Source organism: Lethenteron reissneri, chromosome 56, assembly GCF_015708825.2.
Source record: "Lethenteron reissneri isolate LAM-NWPU_2019-01 chromosome 56, ASM1570882v1, whole genome shotgun sequence".
Classification (NCBI taxonomy): domain Eukaryota; kingdom Metazoa; phylum Chordata; class Hyperoartia; order Petromyzontiformes; family Petromyzontidae; genus Lethenteron; species Lethenteron reissneri.
Window position 1 is genome coordinate 10,291,654 of NC_083834.1, and position 24,685 is coordinate 10,316,338.

The following is a 24,685-nucleotide window of genomic DNA, read 5'->3' on the forward strand; positions in this document are numbered from 1 at the left end:
ACTACACTACTGTACACTGACAAGGGGTTGACAGGTATACTGTACACTACACTACTATACACTGACAAGGGGTTGACAGGTATACTGTACACTACACTACTATACACTGACAAGGGGTTGACAGGTATACTGTACACTACACTACTATACACTGACAAGGGGTTGACAGGTATACTGTACACTACACTACTATACACTGACAAGGGGTTGACAGGTATACTGTACACTACACTACTATACACTGACAAGGGGTTGACAGGTATACTGTACACTACACTACTATACACTGACAAGGGGTTGACAGGTATACTGTACACTACACTACTATACACTGACAAGGGGTTGACAGGTATGCATCCGTGTTGGGCCTCCGTTGTCACTTCCGTACCCCTCGGCACGATTCCGCGTCGGGGGGGGACGCCGCCTCGTGATTTCACGAAGCTGCTCCCACTTTCCTCCCGCTGCAGCCCATTTCCACCGTAAGGACCAGAAGTTTTATTTATTTCTCACTGATTTGCTTGTTCATCCGGGAAGGCCTACATTTAGTCTCAATGACCGTTGGGGGGGCGGGGGAGTTCTTGAAAAGTCGCATTTGTGTAGGGGGAGAGGGGGGGGCGGCGATGTTGCTGCTGCTGTGTGATCTCAGCTGAGTAACTTGCAGGTAACATTTTTTCAGCATTTGGGATGTTTGGCCAATATCATTTGCTTTTAGCTATGGAGGCGGAGGGCTTGGGAATAGGAGAGCCCCGAGGAAATCACTGCAGAAGAGGGGGGAGAGGTGAAAGAGAGAGGATAACACACACTACACACGGGGAGTGTGTAAACACAGGGGGAAGTTGCCTAGTCAGGGGGGGGGATCGAACTCGGGCCCTTTCTCGCTTTTGAGTTTGCGGGCGTTACGACTGCATCCACCCCTGCCACCCAAAAGAGTTGTGGGAGGCTGCGCTGCCCTGAGTCGCAGAGGTGGTCCGAAGTGGATCCCAACCAAAACCATGGGAGCTGGCTGAGTGCCTCGGATGTGTAGGATCACTGAGGTCCTGGGCTTGAATCCCCGGTCTCAGCCGCCTGCAATTAAACCAGGTTGTCCAGCGGAGCGAGTGAGCTGATGGTCTCAGTCTGGTGACCAATAGCACAACAACAAACCCCATAATATGGGTCCTCGCTCGATGTTTGATAAGTTCCAGTTCTAAAGTTCAACACGTAGCCTTTCACGACCAATATTATTCATAATAGTGGGGTTTTATTGGGTTAGATCGCGTAAACATAAACGTATTGTTAAATCCGCCACCACGACACAGCCAATAAGTAAGGGGTTTATCACGGAAACAGAACGTGGCCAATAGTTACTAGTTCAGCATACCGGTGTATTGGAGAGGAAACCCACTACAACAATGACATATTCTTGGGTCTTTCGGTAAAGTCACGTAAATAGGGTCAAGAAAATAACAAAAAATAAACTACGACGTTTCGGTCGCAACACAAGCGGTCGTCTTCAGGAAAGTGTAGTATATAGTAATGTAGTGTATAGTGTAGTATCCAAATTCAGCACACCGGTGTGTTGGAGAGTAAACCCACTACAACAATTCCAATTATAGTATAGTGTATAGTAATGTAGTATATAGTGTAGTGAATAGTGTAGTATACTAGTTCAGCACACCGGTGTGCTGGAGAGTAAACCCACAATAACATTTACAATTCGAGTACTGTGATGTTTCCCCGGTAATTACAACCAGCCTCAGTCGGCGACAGCCAGGATTGTGGAGAAATTCTCCCCCTGTTTCGGTCTAAAAATGTTTAGTTTGACCATGTGACAAACTTTATTCTCATGTGGCAGAGCGGGTGGGAAAGTGCTCTCCTCCACTGTGTGTACAGCGCAGAGGTCACTTGAAGAAGTAGCTCTATGACATCCGCTTCTGTAGGGGGGGTGGCACTGCCCTGTGACGTTTACGAATTATTCTTCGACTCATGAATACGTGACACCGATCGCAAAACTGGGATAAAAATGTGGAATTGTGCTCAATTGCACAAATTCAGCCGTGGGTTCATCCCCCAGCAGTCTCTGAAATTTAATGTGCAACGTACATAGAGTATATATATAGAGTCCTAAATATCCGATGTGAACTATTACATTGCGCACGCCATTTTTCATTGGCGATTCAGTGGATCCTGTTGGTACATTGGCAGGTCGCGGGGCAGTGCGTCATCGTATACTGGCCAAAGAAGGTCGTCCCACAGCCCAGTATCATCTTCATCAGCCAGCAGTTGATGTAATTGTCCAAGTACGGACACGGGTTCGCTAGAAATGGGGGGGGGATGAGAGAAGATAATTTTCGTTGACGCACCACGTGCAGGAAGAACACGGTGATATACAGAATCACCGCACGGCTACCACGCCAGGTCGTGCTAAGCAAGGCCATCAATTGAAAGGCATTACCACACAACAGCAGCAGCAGCATGTAACTCCACGGTGAGTCTGCGATCGGCAGGTCGTGTCTGGCCGGGGGTCAAGTGTGGGTACTCCCACAGCTTCCAAGAACGTGTTGTTTGCCATGCGTGAAAGAGAAGGCCAAGTATACCCTCCGGAGGGGGGGGGGGGGGCTCTTCTCTTGAGCTATCTCTAGCAGGCGGGGCGACACATTCGCCCGCAGCGGTGAGCGTGTAGTTGCAGGGATGCGCCTGTACCTCTCGCTCTACCGTGTTTGCGTGTTTGCCGGTGACGTGGGGAAGGCACTCACTGCACAGTTTGTCGTCGCAGTCGTTGGGGCAGTCCTGGCAGGACGGGCCCTCGTTGTACGGCTTTGTGAGCCGGTTGTTCCAGTTCCCACTGTGTGGCACAAAGATAAAAAAAAGACAAAGATCCCCCGTGTAGCCTTAACGGACTGTGGGGGCAAGTGCTGTTAGCGAGTAGCGCCTATGAAGGCCGGCACGGCACGCGAGAGGATGGGTGGCCAGCACCAAGCCCGACCGCCTTTGTCTCCCCAATGGCCATGTTTACACACCGCACCCAGGTAGTTATTTGAGGCCGAGTCGACCTAGGGTAGGCCCATGACCGGTTCAGGTAATCGTCACTGGTTTTGGCCGTGAGCGGGAATCGTACTCGTGTCGCCGGGCTCGTAGCGGAGCACGCTAACCGCTACACTACCGCTCCCCGCTGTGTGGCACACACACACACACGCCTTACTCTGTTATTATTATTTGTATTGTAGCAGCAGCAGCAGCAATAATATTGAGTTGTGTTTAGTAGACGCTGCCCTGATTTACGCTGGGGGGTAATCGGCATTCCGGAAAAACGACCCGCGTCGCTTGTCATGTCGACGCGTTTGTAAGGGGGCGCCCCCAGTGGCAGCTGTCCCCGTGCGACGCGATGTGAGTCGACCACCTTGCCTCTTGCAGTGGTAATTCGTGTCGCGAGAAATGGGGGGGGGGGGGGGGGTGATGGCTGCTGTGTGATTCCCAATTGAGTAATTTTCAGACCACGACGCCGGCACGCAGTGGCCCTATTTGTATCGACTTACGTCGGAGGGATCTACGGAACGGTTTACGTGGAGCAGACGTTGCCGTACGTAGCCTTTATGAGGGTGAACACACCTGCAGTAATAGCCGAAATCTTGACACCTGCTGCTGTATATTTGGTGTTTGTGAGTCTCTCTCTCTCCCCGTGGTCGCGTGGATTTTTTTCTCCGGGTCGTCCGGTTTTTCTCTCCACATTGAGAAATATGCATTGAGATTATTTAGATTATTTTGGAGCTATAAATGTCCAAATAATGGGCCACTTTGTTCAGCTATAATTTTTGGTTTCCAGGTCACTTCTGAAAAATAAGTTAATACCTCGGTGGGATGGAGACGGTTTAGTGTTGTATTCGTTTGTGTTTGGGTGGTTTGTTTACCTTTGTTGTACTTTGCACTACGATCGTGTTTTGTACTGTTTGTTGTTATAACGTTCTGGACATCTATGAAAAAGAGCTTCATGGCTCATCGGATTCCTCCTGCAGTGTAAAGACAGATTCTGATTCTGAAACTACTGAACGTCGCATACTGGCGACGAACGCGCGATCACTGTCGCTGCACCGAGCTTTCGAAGGCTCGTCAAGAGATGTGTTGTCCTGGACCGCAGAGCGTTGAACCAACTTGCGAGTGAACCCAAAACGACGCGCACTCTTGAAGGCGCTCTCCCAGTGCGTGGCGCGACGACGTCGGCGCGTCGTGCCGAAAGGAACGCGTGCGCGGCACAACAGCCGAACGCACGTGGGAGAAACGCGCGCATGGCAGCAGCGGCAGCAGCGGCAGCAGCAGCACGACCGCGAACATCCACGCAGTCGCAGTGCGTTGAATATAGAGGGCGCAGCTTACATAGGGCGGTACTCGCAGAGGTACATGTACTTGTACTCTTTCTCCGGGCAGTAGTTGATGGCACATCCCACTTGGTAGGTGCTGTACCAAATGACCTGTAACGCACGACGGACAAGATTACGCGACGTTATTCATTCAGTTCCGAGGAAGCCGTCGTAAAATCGGGGGCAAAACACTTTGTGCGAGAGAACGGTCCTCTGGGAAGTGGACATCGCAAAGCTACCTCTGAGATCCCTTCGTCGAGTGACCTCTGCTCCGCGCTGGTGGTTTCCGACACACTGCTGGGGAGCGATGCCCGTCGTGTAATGTTCAAACCGATATTCACAGTTCTCAGAGCTGGACTTCGGAGAAGTTAAGTGCCGAACCAAATTTGTTGTGATGGTGACCTGGCTGGAACCATCAACCCACTGCACTTGACAATCCAGCTGAACTATGAACTGGCATCCAGAAATTGAACCCAGCATCTTAGCAGTGCCGGCTCGGTGGTCTGACCTCTGAGCCACCCAGCCACGAACATCACAGGTACTCAACGTTGACAGTAAATTGTACTTCGTGTGGATAAATTCCAGCTCTTGACAAATTAACGTATCGGTCTGACTGTCAAGCGGCGGACATTACCGTCACATGCAGAGTGGGTGCGGTAATGTGTTCTCCACTCAGTAGAAAAAAGGTCACTTAAGGAAGTGATGCCAGAGGTAGCTCTGTGATATCCACTTCCATTGGCCATTCATCAACACAAAGGGGTGTAACTGCTGCTGTGTGAAAGATCCAAATGAAAAAATGACAGCAACGTAATGCAGTATAATAATAATTATTGTACTTGATTACCCAGTAGAGCCTCAGTAAGCCTCGATACTAACTCGCTGACCCCGTGCCCCTGACAGGACATCTGTGAAAAGAGCTTCATAGCTCGTCGGATTCCTCCCTCCAGTCTAAATGTAGATTTCTGATTCTGAAGACTTTTCCGGAGGGTCCTGCCATATGTTCAGAGAGGAAGGCCGATGTTGCTCTGCGTGTGATCCCAATTGAGTAGTTTGCAGGTAAAAAACAATAGTTTTCAGCTTGGCAATATTTGGCAAATAGCAGTTTCCGCTGTGCGTGTTTTTGTTCTAGCGCTGCGCTACAAACACAGCAACCCGAGTTCGATTCCCGCTCATGGCCAACACCAGTGACGATTACCTGAATCGGTTCTGGGCCTCTCCTAGGTTGACTCAGCCTCAAATGAGTACCTGGTGCGGTATATAAACATCGCCACTGATGAGACAAAGGCGGTCGGGTGTGGTGCTGGCTACCTGCCCCCTCGTGTGCCATGCCGGCCTTTATAGGTGCTCGCTAACAGCACTTGCCACAGACAGTCTGTTAAGGCTAAACGGAGGATCTTTATTTGAGCTCTGTAGGGAGGAAACCCACGCAGAACCGGGCGGGAGAGAGCATACAGACTCCACGTAAAGAGGCACCCGAGTCAGGAATCCAACCCATGCATATATTGCTGTAAGGCACAAGCATTGCCACTTCGCTATCACCAGCCTGCCAGCACCAACGAAATAAACAACACCAAAAAAACAACGTATTTTAATTATTTTTGTCAGGTCCGCCTGCCGCGGGTTTACCTGCGTGTAATGTCCCACTATTCCAGGGTTCCGCAGCCCCTTCCCGTAGTCGAATCCTGGATTGTTGACCTCGTCGACCCAGACCTTGATTGCCTCGTCCCACGGATAAAGTGTATTGGAAAATAGTATGTTCTCACCGGACGGTATTCCTGTGTAAACACAACATCATCATCATCGCCACCATCATCATCATCCGTGGTGTATATCCGTGGCTGGAGGACTCCAAGCTGTTTCGCCCTCGTCCCCACGATGACTGCGATGCGCAACGATCCCGCGTCGCAACCTCGGCGAGCGAGACAATTTCGTCGCTCAATTTTTTCCCGCGGTGAACGATCCTCTCGGACACGCTCTGCCCCCTTGGCTCCAGCCGCTGTTAGTCTGCGTCGCTGTTAGTCTTCGTCGCTGTTAGTCTAACACTTCCTGCACACAATCCCACTCGCTTTTCTTTTTCGGTTTGTTTCACTCTTACGTGTCTTTCATTTGTAAGTGGGAAAGGGTTGGAATAAAACACATGCCTTATGGTGTCTCTCCAATGTACACACAAAGGCGGAGACGTTGTAAATATATAAATGTGTCGTTATACCTGCCACGACCCAACGCAGCCAATTAGTAAGGTTTGTCACGTAAACAGAACATGCCAATTCGTTACGAGTACAGCACATCGGTTGTGTGTTGGAGACCCAAGCCACCATCATTTACAATCTGAGTACGACGTTTCACCAGTAATTACAACTAGCTTCAAGTCCACCTGTTTCCTATCCTCAAATAGCGGCGTAGAAGCAATGGCGTCGCTTGTGCGCTCTTTTTGCGTCGAACCGAACTCAAAGGGCATCTTCTTGGGATCGTCGTCAAGTTATTGGAGGCCACATACTCGGGGGGCGGGGGGCGCGCCCCCTTCCCCCCCCGGTGGTGCGGCTGCACTCTTACCGTCGAAATCCAGCTGCTCGGTGGTCCTGTGGAAAAAGTTGCAGGTTTGGACCCATTCCAGGGCTGAAGCCTGCGCAGCTGTACTCCATTCCTGAGTGGGGGGGGGGGGCACAGATAGATCGTCACCGTCTTCATCACTATCGCTGCTTAATACAGATTGCTTCAAAAATTGTTTTAACACTTACATGGGACTCTCGTTTTTTAATGGACAAAGAACGGATAATACATTAACATGGTAACAAATGTACGTGAATAGCTTCAGAAAGTTAAAGAGACTCCACTTGTTCGCCATCATTGTCAACGCTGCCTCGTGTTACTGCTGCCGCCGCTGCCATTCGCTTGATTGTGTGAAAAACACCATTTAAAGATGTTATTTGCTAATTTTGCAATAAAAAAAATCGAACATTTCATCTCCGACGTTAATTTCTAACTTTGAAAAAATATATTGATGACTGCCTCTTTGTATATACACCGTGCACTATCCTTGCTATATACATGCATTTAATCTTGATTTGAAGCTTTTGTGACTGCAGAAATCCATACTCTTTGTTTTTTTCGGTAAAGTCACGTAGGTATAAAATAAAATAAATCACGACGTTTCGGGCGCAGCACAAGCGTCCGTCATCAGGTGGGAAAGCATGGCCTACTGCTGATGCAGACTGTTTTAAAGGTTTGAAATGGGTGTAGCCCAAGGGTTATAAAGGAGTGGCTTGGTCTAGTGATGTTAATGTGAGATATTAGCATGTAACTGGGTACGGAAGTGGCTATGTTAATGTGAGAGATTAGCATGATTTTAAAGTGAGAAATTAGCATGTAACTGGGCACGGAAGTAGCTATGATATGTGAGAGATCAGCATGATGTTAAAGTGAGAAATTAGCATGTAACTGGGCACGGAAGTAGCTATGAAAATGTGAGAGAATAGCATGAAATAACAGCTGACATAGGCAGGTAGGATGGAAACATCACAGTTAGTTAAGACTTTACCTGGTTAATAACGTCCTTCCAATGACTGCTCAGTTTGTACCCATCTCGGTTGAAGTTATGTCTTTGTTTATATGTCTGGATGGCTTCATGAACAAATCTCTGAAGGTAGCCGGTAGGTTTGCAGAGTACCTCCGTCTTGGAAAAATCTATTTCGTGAGCCCACAGCGTTAAAACAATGATCGGCAACGGCCGATGTATTGGTCCTACCGTGTTTCAGATCTGCCTTACTTGTTACACTGGTAAAGAATACAGGTTTACCAAAAGATATTCCGAAACTAGCTGATCATTGTTTAAATAACACTTACTTCTTATGGAGAGGCGATTTCTTTAAACAAAGGGAAGGAGCCGCAATGGGCTCTCCTTTATCTCCTGCTATAGCCAATCTGTACATGGAGAACTTTGAAACAATAGCACTTGCCTCGAGTACATTAAAACCCTCCTTTTGGTTTAGATATGTTGATGACACTTTGGTTGTCTGGCCACATGGTAAAGATGCACTTAATGATTTTCTAAATCATCTCAATGCACAAAACCCGGCTATCCAGTTCACCATGGAAATGGAGGTAAATAACAGACTCCCGTTCCTAGATATTTTGCTGGGACATGGTCTTAATAGCAAAATAACACGGCGTTTACCGAAAGCAAACGCACACTGATGCCTATCTGAATGCAGATTCACATCATCACCCAGCTCAGAAATCGTCTCTTATCAAAACACTCATACATCGGGCAAAAACAGTGTTAGATGGTGAGAGTCTAGTGAGAGAGATGAAACATGTTAAAGAAGCACTAAGACAGAATGGCTACAATAATGCTCAAATCAACAGGACACTGAAGGCCAAATCACGAACGCAAAGCAACACTGTTGAAAGCGATAAGATTGTTCAAACAATCAAAATACCATACATCTCAGGAGTAACTGACAAATTAGCCCGGGTTTTGCAAAAGCAAAACATTAAAGTAAGATTTTGTACAGTGCACAAAATTCAAAAACTGGTGTCTGGCACTAAAAACGAATTTCCTAAATTATCAACAGAAGGTGTATACCGGATTAATTGTTTATGAGGCAGAAACTATATTGGACAGACGGGACGTAACATCAGCGTAAGATTAAAAGAACACCAAAGAAACATTAAATTATCTCAAATACAACTGTCGGCAGTGGCAGAGCATGCTTATCAACAAGGGCACTCAATTGATTTTGATAACGTTGAAGTGTTGTGTAAAACTAATTATTACTGGCCAAGACTAATTAGAGAATCCATTGAAATTGAGAGAAACAGAAATAACTTCAATCGCTCTGACAGCTACAGGCTTAGTGCGGCCTGGAAGCGTATTATTAAATAAATACAATTACAATTCCTTATAAGGGAAACAAACACCAATGAATAACAATTGAATTATTACCAATCTATATAAAATCTATATAATTACAATACCCTCCCCCTCTTTGCCTCGAATCACTGCACCAGATTAAATTGAATTAAATTATTACGTCACCCTGATGCTGCTCTATTTAAGACCGGAAGCAACAGGAGAGCTTCACCATTCTTGCCCGATGAAGCTAATTTTAATTATCAGCGAAAAGTCGTACTCAAATTTTAAATGCTGTTGATTCTCTCTTCAGCACACCGGTGGGCTAAAGAAGTGAATTATTTTGTCCTTTGAAAAACGTGACACATTTTTTACTATTTGGCCGTGTCGGGTGGTGGAGGGTTACGACACATTTATAAATAACGCGATCTGACCCAAAAACCTATATTATGAATAATATTGGTCGAGAAAGCTTACGTGTTAAAATGCTAATCTCTTACATTAACATAGCTAATTTCTCACATCAACATAGCTAATTTCTCACATTAACATCACAAGACCCAGCCACTTCTTTATAACCCTTGGGCTACACCCATTTCAAACCTTTTAAACAGTCTGCATCAGCAGTAGGCCATGCTTTCCCACCTGATGACGGATGCTTGTGTTGCGCCCGAAACGTCGTGATTTATTTTATTTTATTTGTATACCTACGTGACTTTACCGAAAGAACCAACGAGTATAAATGCATTTACTTAAGACAATATCTTGGTAAAATTTTTTTTATCGTACATACAAACGGTAACATTTATCGTACATACAAATTGTAAAATTTTTTTGTAGACCCTAAAGGCTCAGAGCCTATTGTGGCCTATTGGATAATAGGGCCCTGGGTGAAACCACTGCACGGTCCTCCTGTACGTGGACACTCGCCACTCTGGCAGCAGCGATGTTGCTCTGTGCCTTCCCCACTTAAAATAATTTGAGAGTTTACCCGACTCTCTGCCGGTGGTGATTCCGGCTTGTTTGGAACAGCTGGCCCGCTTTCTACAGCCTGATCATCTCACGTCGACGGTTCGAACGCGCCACATACAACGTGACATAATGGGCCCATGTAATAGCTTGGTTAATACAAAAGTTATATGTGTAGTAATGTAAAATGGATCACTAAGGAAATATGGGGACAGAGGTTAGCACACCGTGCAGTACCATAGTGGAGGCATGGTACCGGATGCTAGCAGAAAGAGGCAAAGGAGCCCTACCGATGGAATAGGGAATATCAGCCACTCCGCCAGCGCAGCGAGTTATTGCCGCATAATTGGTCATGAGGAAAGTGGTGAGGGCTGCTGACGAAGATCTGAGGACGAGTCACCCCCGGCTCCGGGTGAAGCACGTGATGGACTGGAGTGAGGGGTAGGGGGAACAGGTGACTGAGGGGACATGGGTAGTGTAGTCGAGAAGCTTCTGGAGAGTTCCTAAGGGGGGCGTGGTTAAGGGCGGAGCCGGGCAGGTAGCATGTGCGAGGTTGTCGGGAACGTTTGAGAAGGGGGGCGTGGCCGAGGGTGGAGCCAGGTCGCGCCGAGAGGGATAAAAGGGGAGCCTCGATCGCATATCGGGGCTGTCCGTGGGTGAAGTGGAACCGAGGTGCTATGTCTACGTCTTCGTCTCCGTCTTCGACATCGTGGGTCAAACAACACGTGGCTGCTCTGATCCAATTATAGTTATCCCATATAGGAAAGAGATAGGTCTATTATAGTCCCGTGGGTAACAAGAGTGAGGGACAGGCGTATTAGTCCCGTGTGCAACGGTGTCGTGCAAAGTGTAGAATAAATGTTGTTGTCTCCTAATAGTGTCTCTGATATGATTCACTACATATGTACAATGATAATAATTGTATCCATAAAAGAGGTTTTTGGGTTAGATCGCGTAAATATATAAATGTGTCGTTAAAACCCACCACCACTTGACACAGCCAACTAGCAAGGGTTGTCATGTAAGCAGAACATGCCAATTCGTCACTAGTACAGCACACCGGTGTGTTTGAGAGCCAAGCCACAACATTTACAAACTGAATACAACATTTCATCAGTAATTACAACTAGCTTCATCAGGCGACAGCCAGATTTGTGAAGAAGTCTTACTGTTTCATTCCTTATACAGAGGCGTAGACTTCTCCACAAATATGCCTGTCTATTTACGCGATCTAACCCAAACACCTCTATTATGGATGATATTAGTTGCGAAAGCCTACGTGTTATAATAATGTAATTTGCGAGTGCAACGCAGCAATGGACCGCGATGCCGGCGCGCAATGGGTCCGACTCCCTTTCGGAGAAGGCCCACCACGGCTTGCCGTGAACTCACACCCGTGGCTCACACCCGACTCACATCCCTGACTCACACCCATGGCTCACACCCGGCCCACACCCGTGACTCACACCTGTGACTAACACCAGTGACTCATACCTGTGACTAACACCCTAAGACTCACATCTGGCCCATACGCATGACTCATACCCATTACTGACACCTGTGACTCACACCCGCCCCACACCTGTGACCTCACACCCGGTACGCGGCAACTGCTGGGGCTCACCATTCTGAGCATGTTGGCGGCGCTGGGCATGACGTTGCGCCGCACCTCGTTGTGCGTTCTCAGGATGACGTCCTGGTTGGATGCGAGCGACCCGTCGTACTCCTCCCAATTGGCCCCAGAGGCCGGCACCAGGTGGACCGCGATTACGAGGGCCAGAACCGCCAGCGCTCCACAGCAGCTCCTGCTGTGAGACGTTTTTTTGTCACTTATTTTTTTTTATGGCCACGAACGCCAGCGAAGCCACGTGAATGTTTCATCATCATCATCGTCAATCATCGTCGATCATCATCATCGTCAATCATCGTCGATCATCATCATCGTCGATCATCATCATCGTCGATCATCATCATCGTCGATCATCTTCAATCAGCAACAGCATCGTTACCAGCCACGATCCAGCCTCCGCTGGGTGAAGGCTTCGCGCCAAACCACCGCCGCAACCTCTCGCCAACCTGCAGATGCCGTAAACCCAGCAAAGGCGCCTCCCGATTAGCGTGGTCGGCTACATGCGGCGTGAAGGAAGTCCAACATCTCCACACGCGGACACTTCATCGGATGCGCATGCAGTGTTTTGTTATTTTTTTGCGCATTAACCGGCCAGCGGGCGTTCGACACTTCACGTGGCCTCAACGTGCACATCGCCTGGCACAAGCGTCGTGTTGACGTCACCGCCACTTAGTGGCGAATTGCTGTTGTTGTTGTGTGTTTGTGTGTGTACGTGTGTATATGTGTGTGAGGAGAGGTAGTTTAGCGGTTAGCACGCTGCTGCGCTCCGAACGTGGCGACCCGGGATCGATTCCCGCTCACGGCCAACAACAGTGATGATTATCTAAACCGGTCTTGGGCCTCCCCTAGGTCAATGCAGCCTAAACTGAATACCTGGTATGGTGCGTAAAAACATTGCCACTACGGAGACAAAGGCGACCGGCCGTGGTGCTGGTCACCCACCCCCTCGTGTGCCGTTTCGGCCTTCAAAGGCGCTCGCTAACAGCGCTTGACCCACCAGTCTGTTAAGACTATACGGGGGATATTTGTCTTTATGTGTCTATTTTTTTTTATATGAGCTCGCCACGAATCACACGCTGTATATATTAACTTTAGATCGCGAAGTTGTTACGGCTCAGCCCGCACTCCACCAGCGCGGTGAAATGCGATTAAAAGGGGGGCCCCTGTCTCCTTCTTCCCCCTGCATCTCACAGCATCTCGCAGCATCTCACGACTAACAAACATCCTGCAAAGAATAAGGCGCTCACCCCCATCCAAGCACTGAGCATAGCTCTCGACTCCGCGTCACTTCGAAATCCGATGTGAACGGGGCGCGATTTGGTTCGTCGGTGTTTACGGTCGCATCGGGTTGCAATACTGCGGCAAATGTAGAATTCGCGTTTGCCCGATGCTGCGCGCGATCGAACCGATAGCGCCTCGGGAAACTGTTAAGATGGATCGATGGCTCTGTTTTGGGAGCAAGGTCGTGTCCGGTCAGCACCTTTGCAGGTGTGGCGAATCGAAGGGAGGCCCCAGAGCGCCGTGACTGCGGGAGAGGCTGGTCAAGCCGTTAGACCGCCAACGTTTGTCGGTCAACCGTGCGCGTTACAAATTCCAAGTTGCTGCTGCTGTTGTTGTAAACCACGACTAAATTAGAAACTGAGCGGATGCACAGCAGAAGTTTTGTGCTCTATAGATCATTGGATTCTTTCTGCTGTCTAAATAACGATTCCGATTCTTTATTCTGACTTGAGTGCCATCCAGCATGGAGTTTGTACGTTCTCATAATGAAAGCCTACGTGTCAAACTGCGTGCGTTCTCTCTCTCTCCTCTCTCCACCGCCTGTTCTGCATGGGTTTCCTCCGGGTTCTCCGGCTGTCCTCTGATCGCTAAAACAAACGATGCAACGGGTATTGGCCAAGCATCTCAATGCAAACAAAAAAATCACCTGCAAACTACTCAGTTTGGATCACACAGCAGCACCAGCATCGCCCCCCTCCTCCCCCTACTGGAAAAGAGTCTTGAGACTCGGTGATGGTTTTGCTGGGTAAACAAGCGGAATAATAATAATTAGTAGTAGTAGTAAACAATCCGAATAATAATTAGTAGTAAACAATCCGAATAATAATATATAATTGGTAGTAAACAAGAAGTACCCTGACGATGGCTAAGACTAACTCGCTGACCCCGTGCCCCTGACTGGACAGAAAAAGAGCTTCATAGCTCGTCGGATTCCTCCTCCTGCTGCTGCGGTCTACATCAAGATTCCGATTATTGAGTTCCCACGGTCAATCACCCGAAGCCGCGGGCGTGGCGCTCGAACGTCGGAGTTGAGATCTCGCGACGTTGCTTGACCGCTCACCGGGGGGCCATCGCTGGCAGCAACGCGATATTTGTAACTTTTCGATCTCGCGACGACGAAAGAAACACGAGTAGTTTTTTTGTTTGTTTACCCTTTCTGGCAGCGAAACGGGAGTTGCGTTAAAGATGTTCAAACACCAAATAGATGCCCTTTCTGCGTGAACCGCACCGCCCCATCGCCTTTGTCTCCCCAGTGGCGAATGTTTTACGCACTGCGCTAGTTGCTCATTCAAGGGCTGAGTCGGAGGCAGTGGAGGCCCAGGACTGGTTCAAGATGATCGCCACCGTTCTCGCTCGCGAGCGACAATCGACCTCGGGTCACCGGATGCGTAGCACAAACCACTGCACCGCCGCGTTCCCACGACTCCACTCTGAGGTCGCCCACTCCGGCTACAAGTCCCGAACCAACTTTTACTTTTAGATTTGCAAAGTGGGAACTGGCAACCTTGTATCACACAGAACACCCACGCCGTACGTTTTGCCTTCTTTTTTTCTCGCCACGAGATGAGTAACACGAAGACAGAGGCGCCGGAAACAACAGCATTGCCCTTTCGGCCAGGGTTTACCCGGGTTAGGTCAAGTCGTGCGAGGCAGGCGGAATAACATCGCACACGTCGAGATGAAATTTTACGCAACGTTGTACGGATGAGTAGGGAAGGGATCCGAGTGAAAGAGCGACCACAACTTCCCTAGCCTCGTCCACCCGGGTTGCAAATGCCCTGCCGATTAGCAATGGTTGGCTACGTACGGTGCGAAAGAAGTTCAACATACATAGACTCACATAGTCACTCACCCACTTACATAGTCATTCACCCCCACACTCATCCATTCTCCGATTAGCACGGTTGGCTACGTACGGTGCGAAAGAAGTTCAACAGACATACATAGACGCACATAGTCACTCACCCACACACTCACCCGTCCTCCGTTTAGCAACGGTTGCCTAACGTACGGCGCGAAAAAAGTCCAACGTGCACACGCCGTGGATGCGACCGCTCCCCCTACCTGACTGCGTCCATTGTCGAGGAGGAGGAGGGAGGGGGTTGGTGCAGGTTCTCGATGGGAGGCAGCAGCAGCAGGAGCAGTCTTGGTGGGTCACCTCTGCGACGGATCGTGTGGGGTTCGCGGCTGCGGTGCGCGCGTTTTATAGAGGCCGCGTGCGGCGTGCGGTCGGTGATCCGTGATTGATTTCTGGGGGCCCGTAGCCAACCCCCAAAACCCAACAACAACAAAAACCCACCGCAACTTTGCTAAAAAAAGCTCAAGGAATGTGACGGACGAAGCCCGCTCGCCCCCACCGTCCCCACCCCCCGGTGTGGGGGAGGCGACCCTCGAGGCTCCCGGGAGACTGTGTGGTGAACATGATCAGCTCATTTACACCGAGCGGGGATCCTTCACCCGGGGGGTATGGGGGGCGGGGTATTTACAAAACTACGGTATCCGTATTAGCATATTTGTTAGCACGAGATGTTAACTACCTCGTCTGGTATGTAGGAAATCGTGGGTTGGATCTCGACCCATGCCGCCTGCTGCTGTATATTTGGTGTTTGCGACTCTTTCTATCTCCGTGGTCGCGTGGATTTTTCTCCGGGTGCTCCTGTTTTTTCCCTCCACATTTCGAATCAATGTGCGTTTTGAGTATTTGGCTGCTATACATTTGCACATGATGACAAGTCACGTCGTTGAGTAATCATTTGTGACCAAGTCGCTTCTGAAAAAGAGCTACATAGATTACCTGGTAAAAAAAATCGATATTGTTCATTGGTTTCCCGGGTAAACAAAGGGCATTAATTATTGCTCACGGGTAGTTGAAGTCCAGCTCTTTGATCTGCACAGTGATAGAGGTCGCCAGAGAGCTTGACTTTTCAGATAATGGCCTGCAGAAGGAGAAATCACGAAACTAATTTTGAGTGAAATCCCATAAAAGTGACATTTTAATACCTCGCATGTTCCCACTTGCCCCGCCTGCAGAGAACCATCTGTCGGTCGGCAAAGGCGCTGATGGATGCCTTCCCATGCCCAACGCTGGAAATCTGCCAAGCGAACGACGTGGGCTCGGGCTAACAATGTTTCATTGTTGCGCTCGTAACACACTCACTCACATCGTTGACCGAAGAGAGAGGACCACTCGGATGCAATGAGGAGGAGCCGCGGACGAGTGGGAAGGTAGCAGCCGGGGCACTCAGCCGGCACTACCGACAATTGCACAAAGGTCTGGGGTCCTCTACGTAGTAAGATGTTTTTCAGCTGATTGATGAGTGCTTTCAAGTTGGGGGGAAAAACAACTCACAGATGCGAGGGGGCAACACGCTATCCCATACAGATGGAAAAGTCATGGGGAGGGGGGTGGAGGGGGGGGGGCGGAGTCCACATTTTGCCATAACTGCCTTCTCTCAGGTGAGCAAAGGGTAACAGACTCCTCCTCGACGCAGACACGGAAGGGGGTTCATGACATCTGTGTAGCGATCCACCAACCCTCGCTGCTGCACCCCCACAGTGCTGGTTCACGGGACCACCACTGTCCATGTTGAGTGATGTCAATACAGGGGCCCACATTTGGGAGTTGCTTGCGCCCCTAAGTTCCAACAAGAACCCTGAGTTTGTGTGTGGACTTGGGTCTCCTCATCCTCGGCATCCCCGAAATGAAGCCCAAGTCCATAGGCAGGCATCTGGGCCTTTGTTGTGGAACTCTCTGGGCCTTCCCGTCTGTGGCACCCGTACTGTTGAAATCTCTGGGTTTTCGCTTCTGTGGCACCCGCCCTGCGGAATTCTCTGCCGAGGGCTGTCAAGGAGTCCGGTTTGGTTGGGTTCTTCAAGTCCATCCGCGTTTACTTTTTTTACTTGGCCACTTCTTATCTAACCTCACCACCCCCATCGTTATTTTTGGTAAAACACCTTGACATGTTATGAAAAGCGCTATTTAAGTTGTTATTCTTATCAGAGTTCTGCTACTTGTATGTGTCCCACGGACTTTAAGAGACATGTCTGAGTGTACGGAAGAGGGAGGTTGAAGTGGTGGCCATCTCTAAAAAAACAGGTGGCCATCTTAGATTTTTAGGTGGGAAACGTTGTTATTAGTATAATATGACCATAGGAGGTCGTTACGTTCCAAAATGTAATGGTTGTATCACGGTTTAAACCAGGGGTCGGCAACCAAAATAACAAGAAGAGCCATTTCTTTCCAATTCGGTACAAAATTCAGTATTTCAAGAGCCGCAATGCATCTGAGTACATACTGTACATACGTACATATCGTCAGGAAGCAGCCCGTAAAGAGCCGCATGCGGCTCCGGAGCCGTAGGTTGCCGACCCCTGGTTTAAACGATTATTCATGTTGTTCGCTCCACCGATAGGATGAGGTGAGAAGGAAAGGGGAAAACTTCGTACTTTTGAATATTGGCAAAGTTGTTAGTTTTGATCTTCAAATTATAGAGGTGATCGTAGTTATGGAGGAATGGATTTCTTAATCCCCCTGGGAACCAGACGGAGAGTTGTAGGATTTAAGTTCATTGGATAGAGTGGGCCAGCTCACACCGAGGATCGCAAACCACTGCCAGTTGAAGATTGTTCGAGTACACACTCCATCAGCGGCAGACCACGATGATGAAGCAGTAGACCAAGAAAGGACATTCAATCACCATGAGGATGGAACGATGAGATCAGCTCGTGCGCACGTGCTGGATAGATAGTTCGGTTCCCAAGATCGTGAGATCACGTGGCTTGGGGAGAGGCCATCATGCAGCAGTGGATTGATCGTGGCTGACATGATGTTTATGCTTCTCTCTTAAGTCATTGGTGACCGGGGCTGAGACAATCAGCTCACTGTACTTGAAAATCCGGTTTAATCCGAGGCTTCTGTCTGGCTTGGAACGGAGGACCTCAATGGTGCCCGGCTCAGCTCTCTGACCTCAGAGCCACCCAGCCACGTGACTATCGCAGTACTCAACATTGACACTGTATCGCACTTCGTGTGGATGAATTCCAGCTCTTGAGAAATTATTGTTTCGGTCTGTCAAGCGGCGGACATTACCGTCACGTGCAGAGTGGGTGGGGGAATGTATCCTCCACTAAGCTGACCAAAGGCCCCTTAAGGAAGGGATTTTAGAGGTAGCTCTGTGATATCTGCTTCCATGGGCCATTCCTCAACGGAAAGGGTTGCACTGCTGCTGTGTGAGAGATCCGAATGGAAAAATCACAGGAACTTATTATTACACTTGATTGCCCAGGAAAGCCTTAGTGAGTCTCAAGACTTTTAAGGACGGTCCTGTCCAGTTTTCTCAGTAGGGGGGGGGGGGGGATGTTGCTCTGTGTGTAATCGCAATTGAATAGTTTGCAGATCATTTGTTTTCCAGCATTGGGTTGTTTGGCCAATAGCAGTTACAACTGAGTGTATATTTTTAGCTATGGAGCTATGGGGGGGGGGGGCGATGGGCTGGAGAACCTCTGAAAAACCCTGTTCTCCACCTTTTCACTTTACAAGTCTCATTTCGTAAAGCACCGCACTGAATTCTGGGTAAAAAAATATTTCCTCATCGCACATTTTACGAGCGCACCTCAGGCAGCGTTCGGCATCTTGTTGACTCTTTCATCCGCGAATATCAACTTTGTAATTGAAACAATGGCTCTATCAAGTGGCACCGCGTACCGAATAATTCCAATTATGCGGAGCACCGCCGTGTAATTGGCGACTTGACTGCCGACGCTTGCGCAAAACTGCGCCAAACGTGAGGTGGCCGCGGCAACGCCCATGCGGTGACAGAGGCCAGGGCATTTTTTGGGCGAGGTTCGCGTTTGTCGTGGGAAAAAAGAACAAAACACGAGAAGAGAGACGTTGAGCTTGGCGCCGCGATCGAGGGGCATCTGACGTGATAGAGGGGGGAAATAATAATAAGAATATTTATTTTTGCAAATTTTTACTTAACAAATCTAACGAACCTTTAGGAGTAGGGTGAGGTGAGGGTGGGCACAAGCGAGAGACTTTGAGCGCGCGAGCGAGTCGGGACTTTGAGCGAGGAGCCATGGGGGTTTCTCCCCATGCAATGTCACGATTAACACGCTTTGGTTACGTACGGTGCGAAAGAAGTTCAACATAAAAAAGATTTTTAAAAAAATTATGCTACCAGGTGTGAGCCACCACTGGGGATATGGAGCTCTTTTTCATAAGCGACCTGGCTGTCAATAATAATAGCTCAACGAAGTGGCTTATCATCAGCATCACATGGAAATGTATTGCAGCCAAGTAACTCTAAACGCGTGATGTCGATTCTAAATGTGGAGGGAAAACCGGAGGACCCGAAGAAAAATCCACGCTACCATGGAGAGATACATCGCAAACTCACTCCAAATATCAACAGCAGCAGGCGTCAGGGTCGGGATCGAACCCACGACCTCCTTCATACCACGCGAGGTAGTTAACATCTCCTGGCCACCGTGCCGCCCATATGCACACACGACATGGGGCAGAAGCAGGGGGTGTGTGGTCGGGTCAAGCTATTGTGGAGTGTAGGTCAAATACGCTCTACAGGCGCCGAGGACAGCTCCTTCTCGTGAAGGCCCCTTCTGCCAGCAGTTGCACGAGCCGGCAGTTTGCAGGGCTGCACCTTGACCTGTGGCCATAAGGAGGCTGCTAGACCTTGCCTGCGAGGATCATTCCTCGCTTGAAGACAGCACCTCTGCCTCCCATTGTTCCATGCCACCGCGATCGGCAGGCGTTGGTTGATCCACCGTTCTCGCACATTCGTTGACCCCCTCCCCCTCACAGCGCATGACCATTGCCAACCGTAGACCGACTTGCGGGGAAGCCATTCGCGCTGCTGGGTGGACAGGAGGAGGAGGCGGCGGCGAGGAGGTTGTGTTTAATAAACTTGCCGCGTTTTTCCACCACCGTGCCGAGAGAGACGGAGTCGGACCGGAGGCCTCTGGGGGGGGGGGGGGGGGGGGGGGGGTCGCGAATCCAGCGCCACGATGCCACTACCGCAGCAGTAACACATAAGTGTACGATTTTTTTACCGCGGGATTTTAGCATTTTTTAGTGGTCAGGATTATAATTGCCTGACAATTAAATATTCGCGGATTGACATAGTCATGCGATGATTGACATGAGCATTAATATATATGTAATATGACCTTCAACACAATGGAATATAATCTTCACGCTACACCTGAAGTATAAACTTTCTTGCTTCAAGCGTGTTCGCGGAGTCAAAAATAAATTGTTTATTTTGAGCCGGAGGGTGTCGTCTTTAATATTTAAAGTAAGCGCTAAACACATGAGGTCATGCGATGTTTAACAATTCAATTATCTGCTTTGCATCTGCCAAAGCTACAATGTAAAATAGCGATGCTTCAATGAGTCTCAAACTTCATGTTGCCACGAGGAGGTTGAGATTGAAATTCAAAATGCCTCGTTACGTGCACACCACCTCGTCGTTCCTCATCATCAGGATCAGAATATTTATTAATCCTGGAGGAATCTGATGAGCTTTCAAAGCTCTTTTTCACAGACGTCCAGCAGTTGTTCCACAGATATCCAATAGTTTCACAGATGCCCAGTAGTTTCACAGATGTCCAGTAGTTGTTTCACAGATGTCCAGTAGTTGTTTCACAGATGTCCAGTAGCTTCACACATGTCCATTGGTTTCACGGATGCCCGGTAGATTCACAAATGTCCAGTAAATTCACATATGTCCAGTAGTTTCACAGATGTCCAGTAGTTGTTTCACAGATGCCCAGTAGTTGTTTCACAGATGTCCAGTAGATTCACATATGTCCAGATCTTAAGCCAAGCGTCCCATCGCTCCCTGGATCTATCACTCGGATTCTCTCCCTCCACGGCCTTCTATGCTACCTCTTCTCCGTCACGCCCTGCTTGCCTGGCCTCTCGATTTGTTTATTGTTCTGTTCCTGACGATCCCTGCGAACAATTTTCGTACGCGTGCCATTCTATCCTTGTGCGCGATGGGAGCAGCAATGTGTGTGCAGGAGCTAAATGCCATGGATGTTGAGGGCTACTGCTGGCCACGGCGATAGGGCTTCGGGAAAGAGAGGGAGAGAGTTCGTGGTCGTTTTGCTGTTCCTCCTCCTCCCCCTACTCCTCATCCTCCTCTTCATACTCCTCCACATCCTCCTCCGTTGAAGGAGCGCAAACAACAGTGAGTGTACTGTGGGGTCCGTAGTTTTGCTTGTGTAATAAAGGTCGTGGAAGCGACTTCTGGAATCCGGTCTTTATTTGTCTTTCTTTACAACACTCCTTCACGCTGCTGACAGACAGCGTGAGAGGGATAGAGAGAGGCGCGCGCAGCCACGTGGCTGCCTGGACCCCTGCTCTCACGTGGCCTCTCCCTCCGTTCGTTCCAGTTCTGAGGACGTGTTGTTCGTCTCCACCCCTATTTAATACCCGGGTCACGTGGTACCTTTCCACCAATCCTGGTTAGCCTCTATGGAATCTTCTAGACTCCATCGTAGGCTCCCGGGACCACGCCCCTGACTCGTCTCCCAATTGGCTGTGGCTAAAGCCAGCAGAATCAATTCTCTACTTACAGATGTCACCTTCCCGTTACGTCAGAGCCACGCCCCTAGGCTTCCCCCCATTGGCTATGGACTAGGACCGGCAGAACCAATCATCGTGAGGAGTTGTGATCTGTCAGCGACCCGGATATATCCTCACATTACACTTGCATGGCCACAATCCCACTAGAGTGGCTTGTCTTTAATTTTCCATTTACGAAGGAAGTGTGCGCATTGGCCTGCCGGTCACGTTGTGAACATGCAGTTGATGGTTCCACCACCATTGTCACCGAGGAGGAGGAATGTCCAAGCCAGGAGGTGCTATGTTTGTGTCTTGAATCAGGTGATTATTCTGGGCATCTGTGGTATTCCCTGGGCTGGATTAAGGGTATTAGAGGCCTAAGTCGAATAAGAAGGACGGGCCTAAGTATGACATTGTAAACAAAAATATATGAAGTCATCAAACACATGTATTTGTTTACTTATGTAAAATGTACACATTTGTTTGGCATGAGTGCATTCACCAAAACATAAATCACTCACTGCACTAATATCTTCAAACTACAAAATGCGCTTCCAGCCTTAGCTATTGGCGAAGTCACGAGGCGATGTCATCATTGACTGTGTGACGAGGGCATCGCCAACAGCCGCGCTGCCGTCGCTCGGCTATTGTATTTGAACACTGGAATTGAGGACCGTCTTGGAGGGTCCTGCACAATACGAGGGCCTGTGTGGTTAATATCGGCCCTGATTGTTCCACACTCTGCTCACCGGCGTTGTTCCGGATCTGGGTGTGATTCTAGTGGCGGCGGTAGCGGCAGCACGATCCCAGAAGAGGGATTGGAACCTGGGCCGGTGGTGTAAAACTAAAACTAAACTGCAATTATGGGACTTTTCTTGCCAGTAATAAAATATAACAGTCGGTTTTACCCTTTCTGGAAATAAAACAGGAGGTGTTAAGATGTTAAAACACCAAACAGGTTTCTTTTGCAAGGAATCTTGTCTGCATTAACCAAACACAGTACTTGTGGTGAACATGCAAACACAAAACATGCTCTGATAATTATATGATGCATTGTCTTTGAAACTGATTGGTCCACACCAGAGACAGCTTTGTTTTAAAGACAATGCAGCTCTTTTTCAGAAGCGACCTGGCTATCACGAATGATAGCCCAATGAAGTGGCTTATTATCGTGTAGCATTTTATAGTAGCAGCCAAATACTCTAAACGCGTGATGTTAATTCTAATTGTGGAGGAAAAAACCGGAGGACCCAGAGAAAAATCCATACGACCACGAGGAGAACATGGAAACTCCAAATGTACAGCAGGCGTCAGGTTCGGGGTGGAACCCACGACCTCCTGAATACCAGGCAAGGGAGTTAACACCATTGGTATCTCATTTGCCAGTAGCAAAATATGGTAATAGTTTTTTTGTACCCTTTTATCTGGCAACAAAACTGACACCTTTTTTTTACAAGGAGTCATGTTTGCATTGACCACAATACCTGCAGTCGGAATGCAAACAAAAAAACATAACTCTGATAATGTATGCACTGTCCTTGAAGTTGATTGGTCCACACCCGAGACAGCTTTCATTAGAGCCTAGTCTCACATGGTGTTGGACCAGATGACGCCTTTTGGCGTCATCTGGTCCAACACCATATCATCTGGTCCAACACCATGTGAGACTAGGCTCTAAGGAAAGCTGTCTCGGGTGTGGACCAATCAACTTCAAGGACAGAGCATACATTATCAGAGTTATGTTTTTTTGTTTGCATTCCGACCGCAGGTATTGTGGTCAATGCAAACATGACTCCTTGTAAAAAAGGTGTCAGTTTTGTTGCCAGATAAAAGGGTATTAAAAAAAACTATTATCAAGGGAGTTAACATCTCGGCACCGCGGCTCGTTCCCTGATTTTTCTTGGAGGTTGCTGTGCCCAGGTTTAGTGGTCGGCCTAGAAAGTAGTCCCCCTCCTCCCCCCCCATCACAGCAAAAGGCAGAGTTGTGACTTCTTTAAGCACGCCCTTTGTCCTCCGAGTTCTCGGGTCTGATTCCCCGGGATTTATGCTTTTCTTGAGATGTGACGGTGATTAGATGTAATTGCAAGGGTGAGAGCATCATAATTAACGACATCTTACAATGTGATCTCATTTCAACCTGTAATTAAGTTGTTTTGATGCCCTTTGATGAGTGTGGAATTTGAAGCGAGTTGCCTTACATAAGTATAACTACCTGGTCGAGCCAAACCTCTCATTATGAAAAAAACAGCGTGCAATTCTAAAAGTGCACAGAACACTATGTGCGCTCACCTGTCAGTGCAGTCAATGAATAAGTTACAGCTCTTGATCAATCCACTGATAGATAATTACGTTTGTGGCGGTGACGCGAGCCACTGTTGGCCGCTTGTTCCAGTGGTTCACGATTTTTAAGCTGGTAGGCCGTCCTGGTTAATACTCCGGTGTGGCTGCAGGGAGGTTGTGAATCCATTACCATCATCGTAGTCGTCATCATCAGGAATGCGTAGGTGTCGAAGACTCCCCCATCGTCCCACCGTATCCCAGCATGGTGGAGGAGGCGGCCTCCCTCCCACAAGGTTGAGGCAGGCGTCGTACCAGATCAGACAAACGCACAGCTCTCTCAGACGGCCGATCAGACGACGCCGTGATGACGCCATGACAACACCGTTACGATGCCTTGATGGTGTTGTGACAATGCCGTGACGATGCCATGACGGTGCTGTGACGACACCGTGATGACATCGTGACGACGCCATGACGATGCCGTAGTTGAGTGAAGTGGAGAAATACTCTTCCCGTCTCTCTGTGATATCACCACACATCTGTCAATAATTGGCCTCTATCCGTTCCTTTTGATATGTCAGGTAGTATTTGTTCTTGGACCATAGATTTCTTAAACAGCTACTTCTAGTAGCAAGTTGATCTCTTTCATCTGCTTTGGTGCTCCATCATTGGTTTGTCATGGCCCCGTATTTTTCTTTGCACTTCTGCTTCGAGAGCACTTAGCTTGTGTTTGAAGGCAGCTGTCTGCTGCG

General features: G+C 48.7%; 1 protein-coding gene across 2 annotated transcripts; it reads right to left on the minus strand.

Annotated features, from left to right (window-relative positions):
- Positions 1–1,155: 1,155 nt before the first annotated feature.
- Positions 1,156–15,314, minus strand: LOC133356917 (cysteine-rich venom protein TEL1-like). Of its 2 annotated transcripts, none has more exons than XM_061574614.1 (7): positions 15,131–15,314; positions 11,780–11,960; positions 6,888–6,978; positions 5,961–6,109; positions 4,351–4,445; positions 2,736–2,824; positions 1,156–2,296 (listed from the first exon to the last, which is right to left on the minus strand). In XM_061574614.1, the coding sequence occupies exons 1-7, from the start codon at positions 15,142–15,144 to the stop codon at positions 2,157–2,159; spliced, it is 759 nt and encodes a 252-aa protein (XP_061430598.1). In that variant the 5' UTR covers positions 15,145–15,314; the 3' UTR covers positions 1,156–2,156. The 2 variants fall into 2 exon arrangements, with proteins under 2 accessions (XP_061430598.1, XP_061430597.1); XM_061574613.1 differs by having other exon boundaries at positions 11,780–11,963; positions 15,131–15,300.
- Positions 15,315–24,685: the final 9,371 nt, after the last annotated feature.

What these genes read in the sequence shown, in the direction of transcription:
- LOC133356917 (XM_061574613.1), bottom strand. An exon ending in CCGCCAACATGCTCAGAATG is followed by an intron (nt 6,979 to 11,779) that starts GTGAGCCCCAGC and finishes CCCCCCACTCAG; the next exon opens with GAATGGAGTACAGCTGCGCA. An exon ending in TAGTGGGACATTACACGCAG is followed by an intron (nt 4,446 to 5,960) that starts GTAAACCCGCGG and finishes CGTGCGTTACAG; the next exon opens with GTCATTTGGTACAGCACCTA.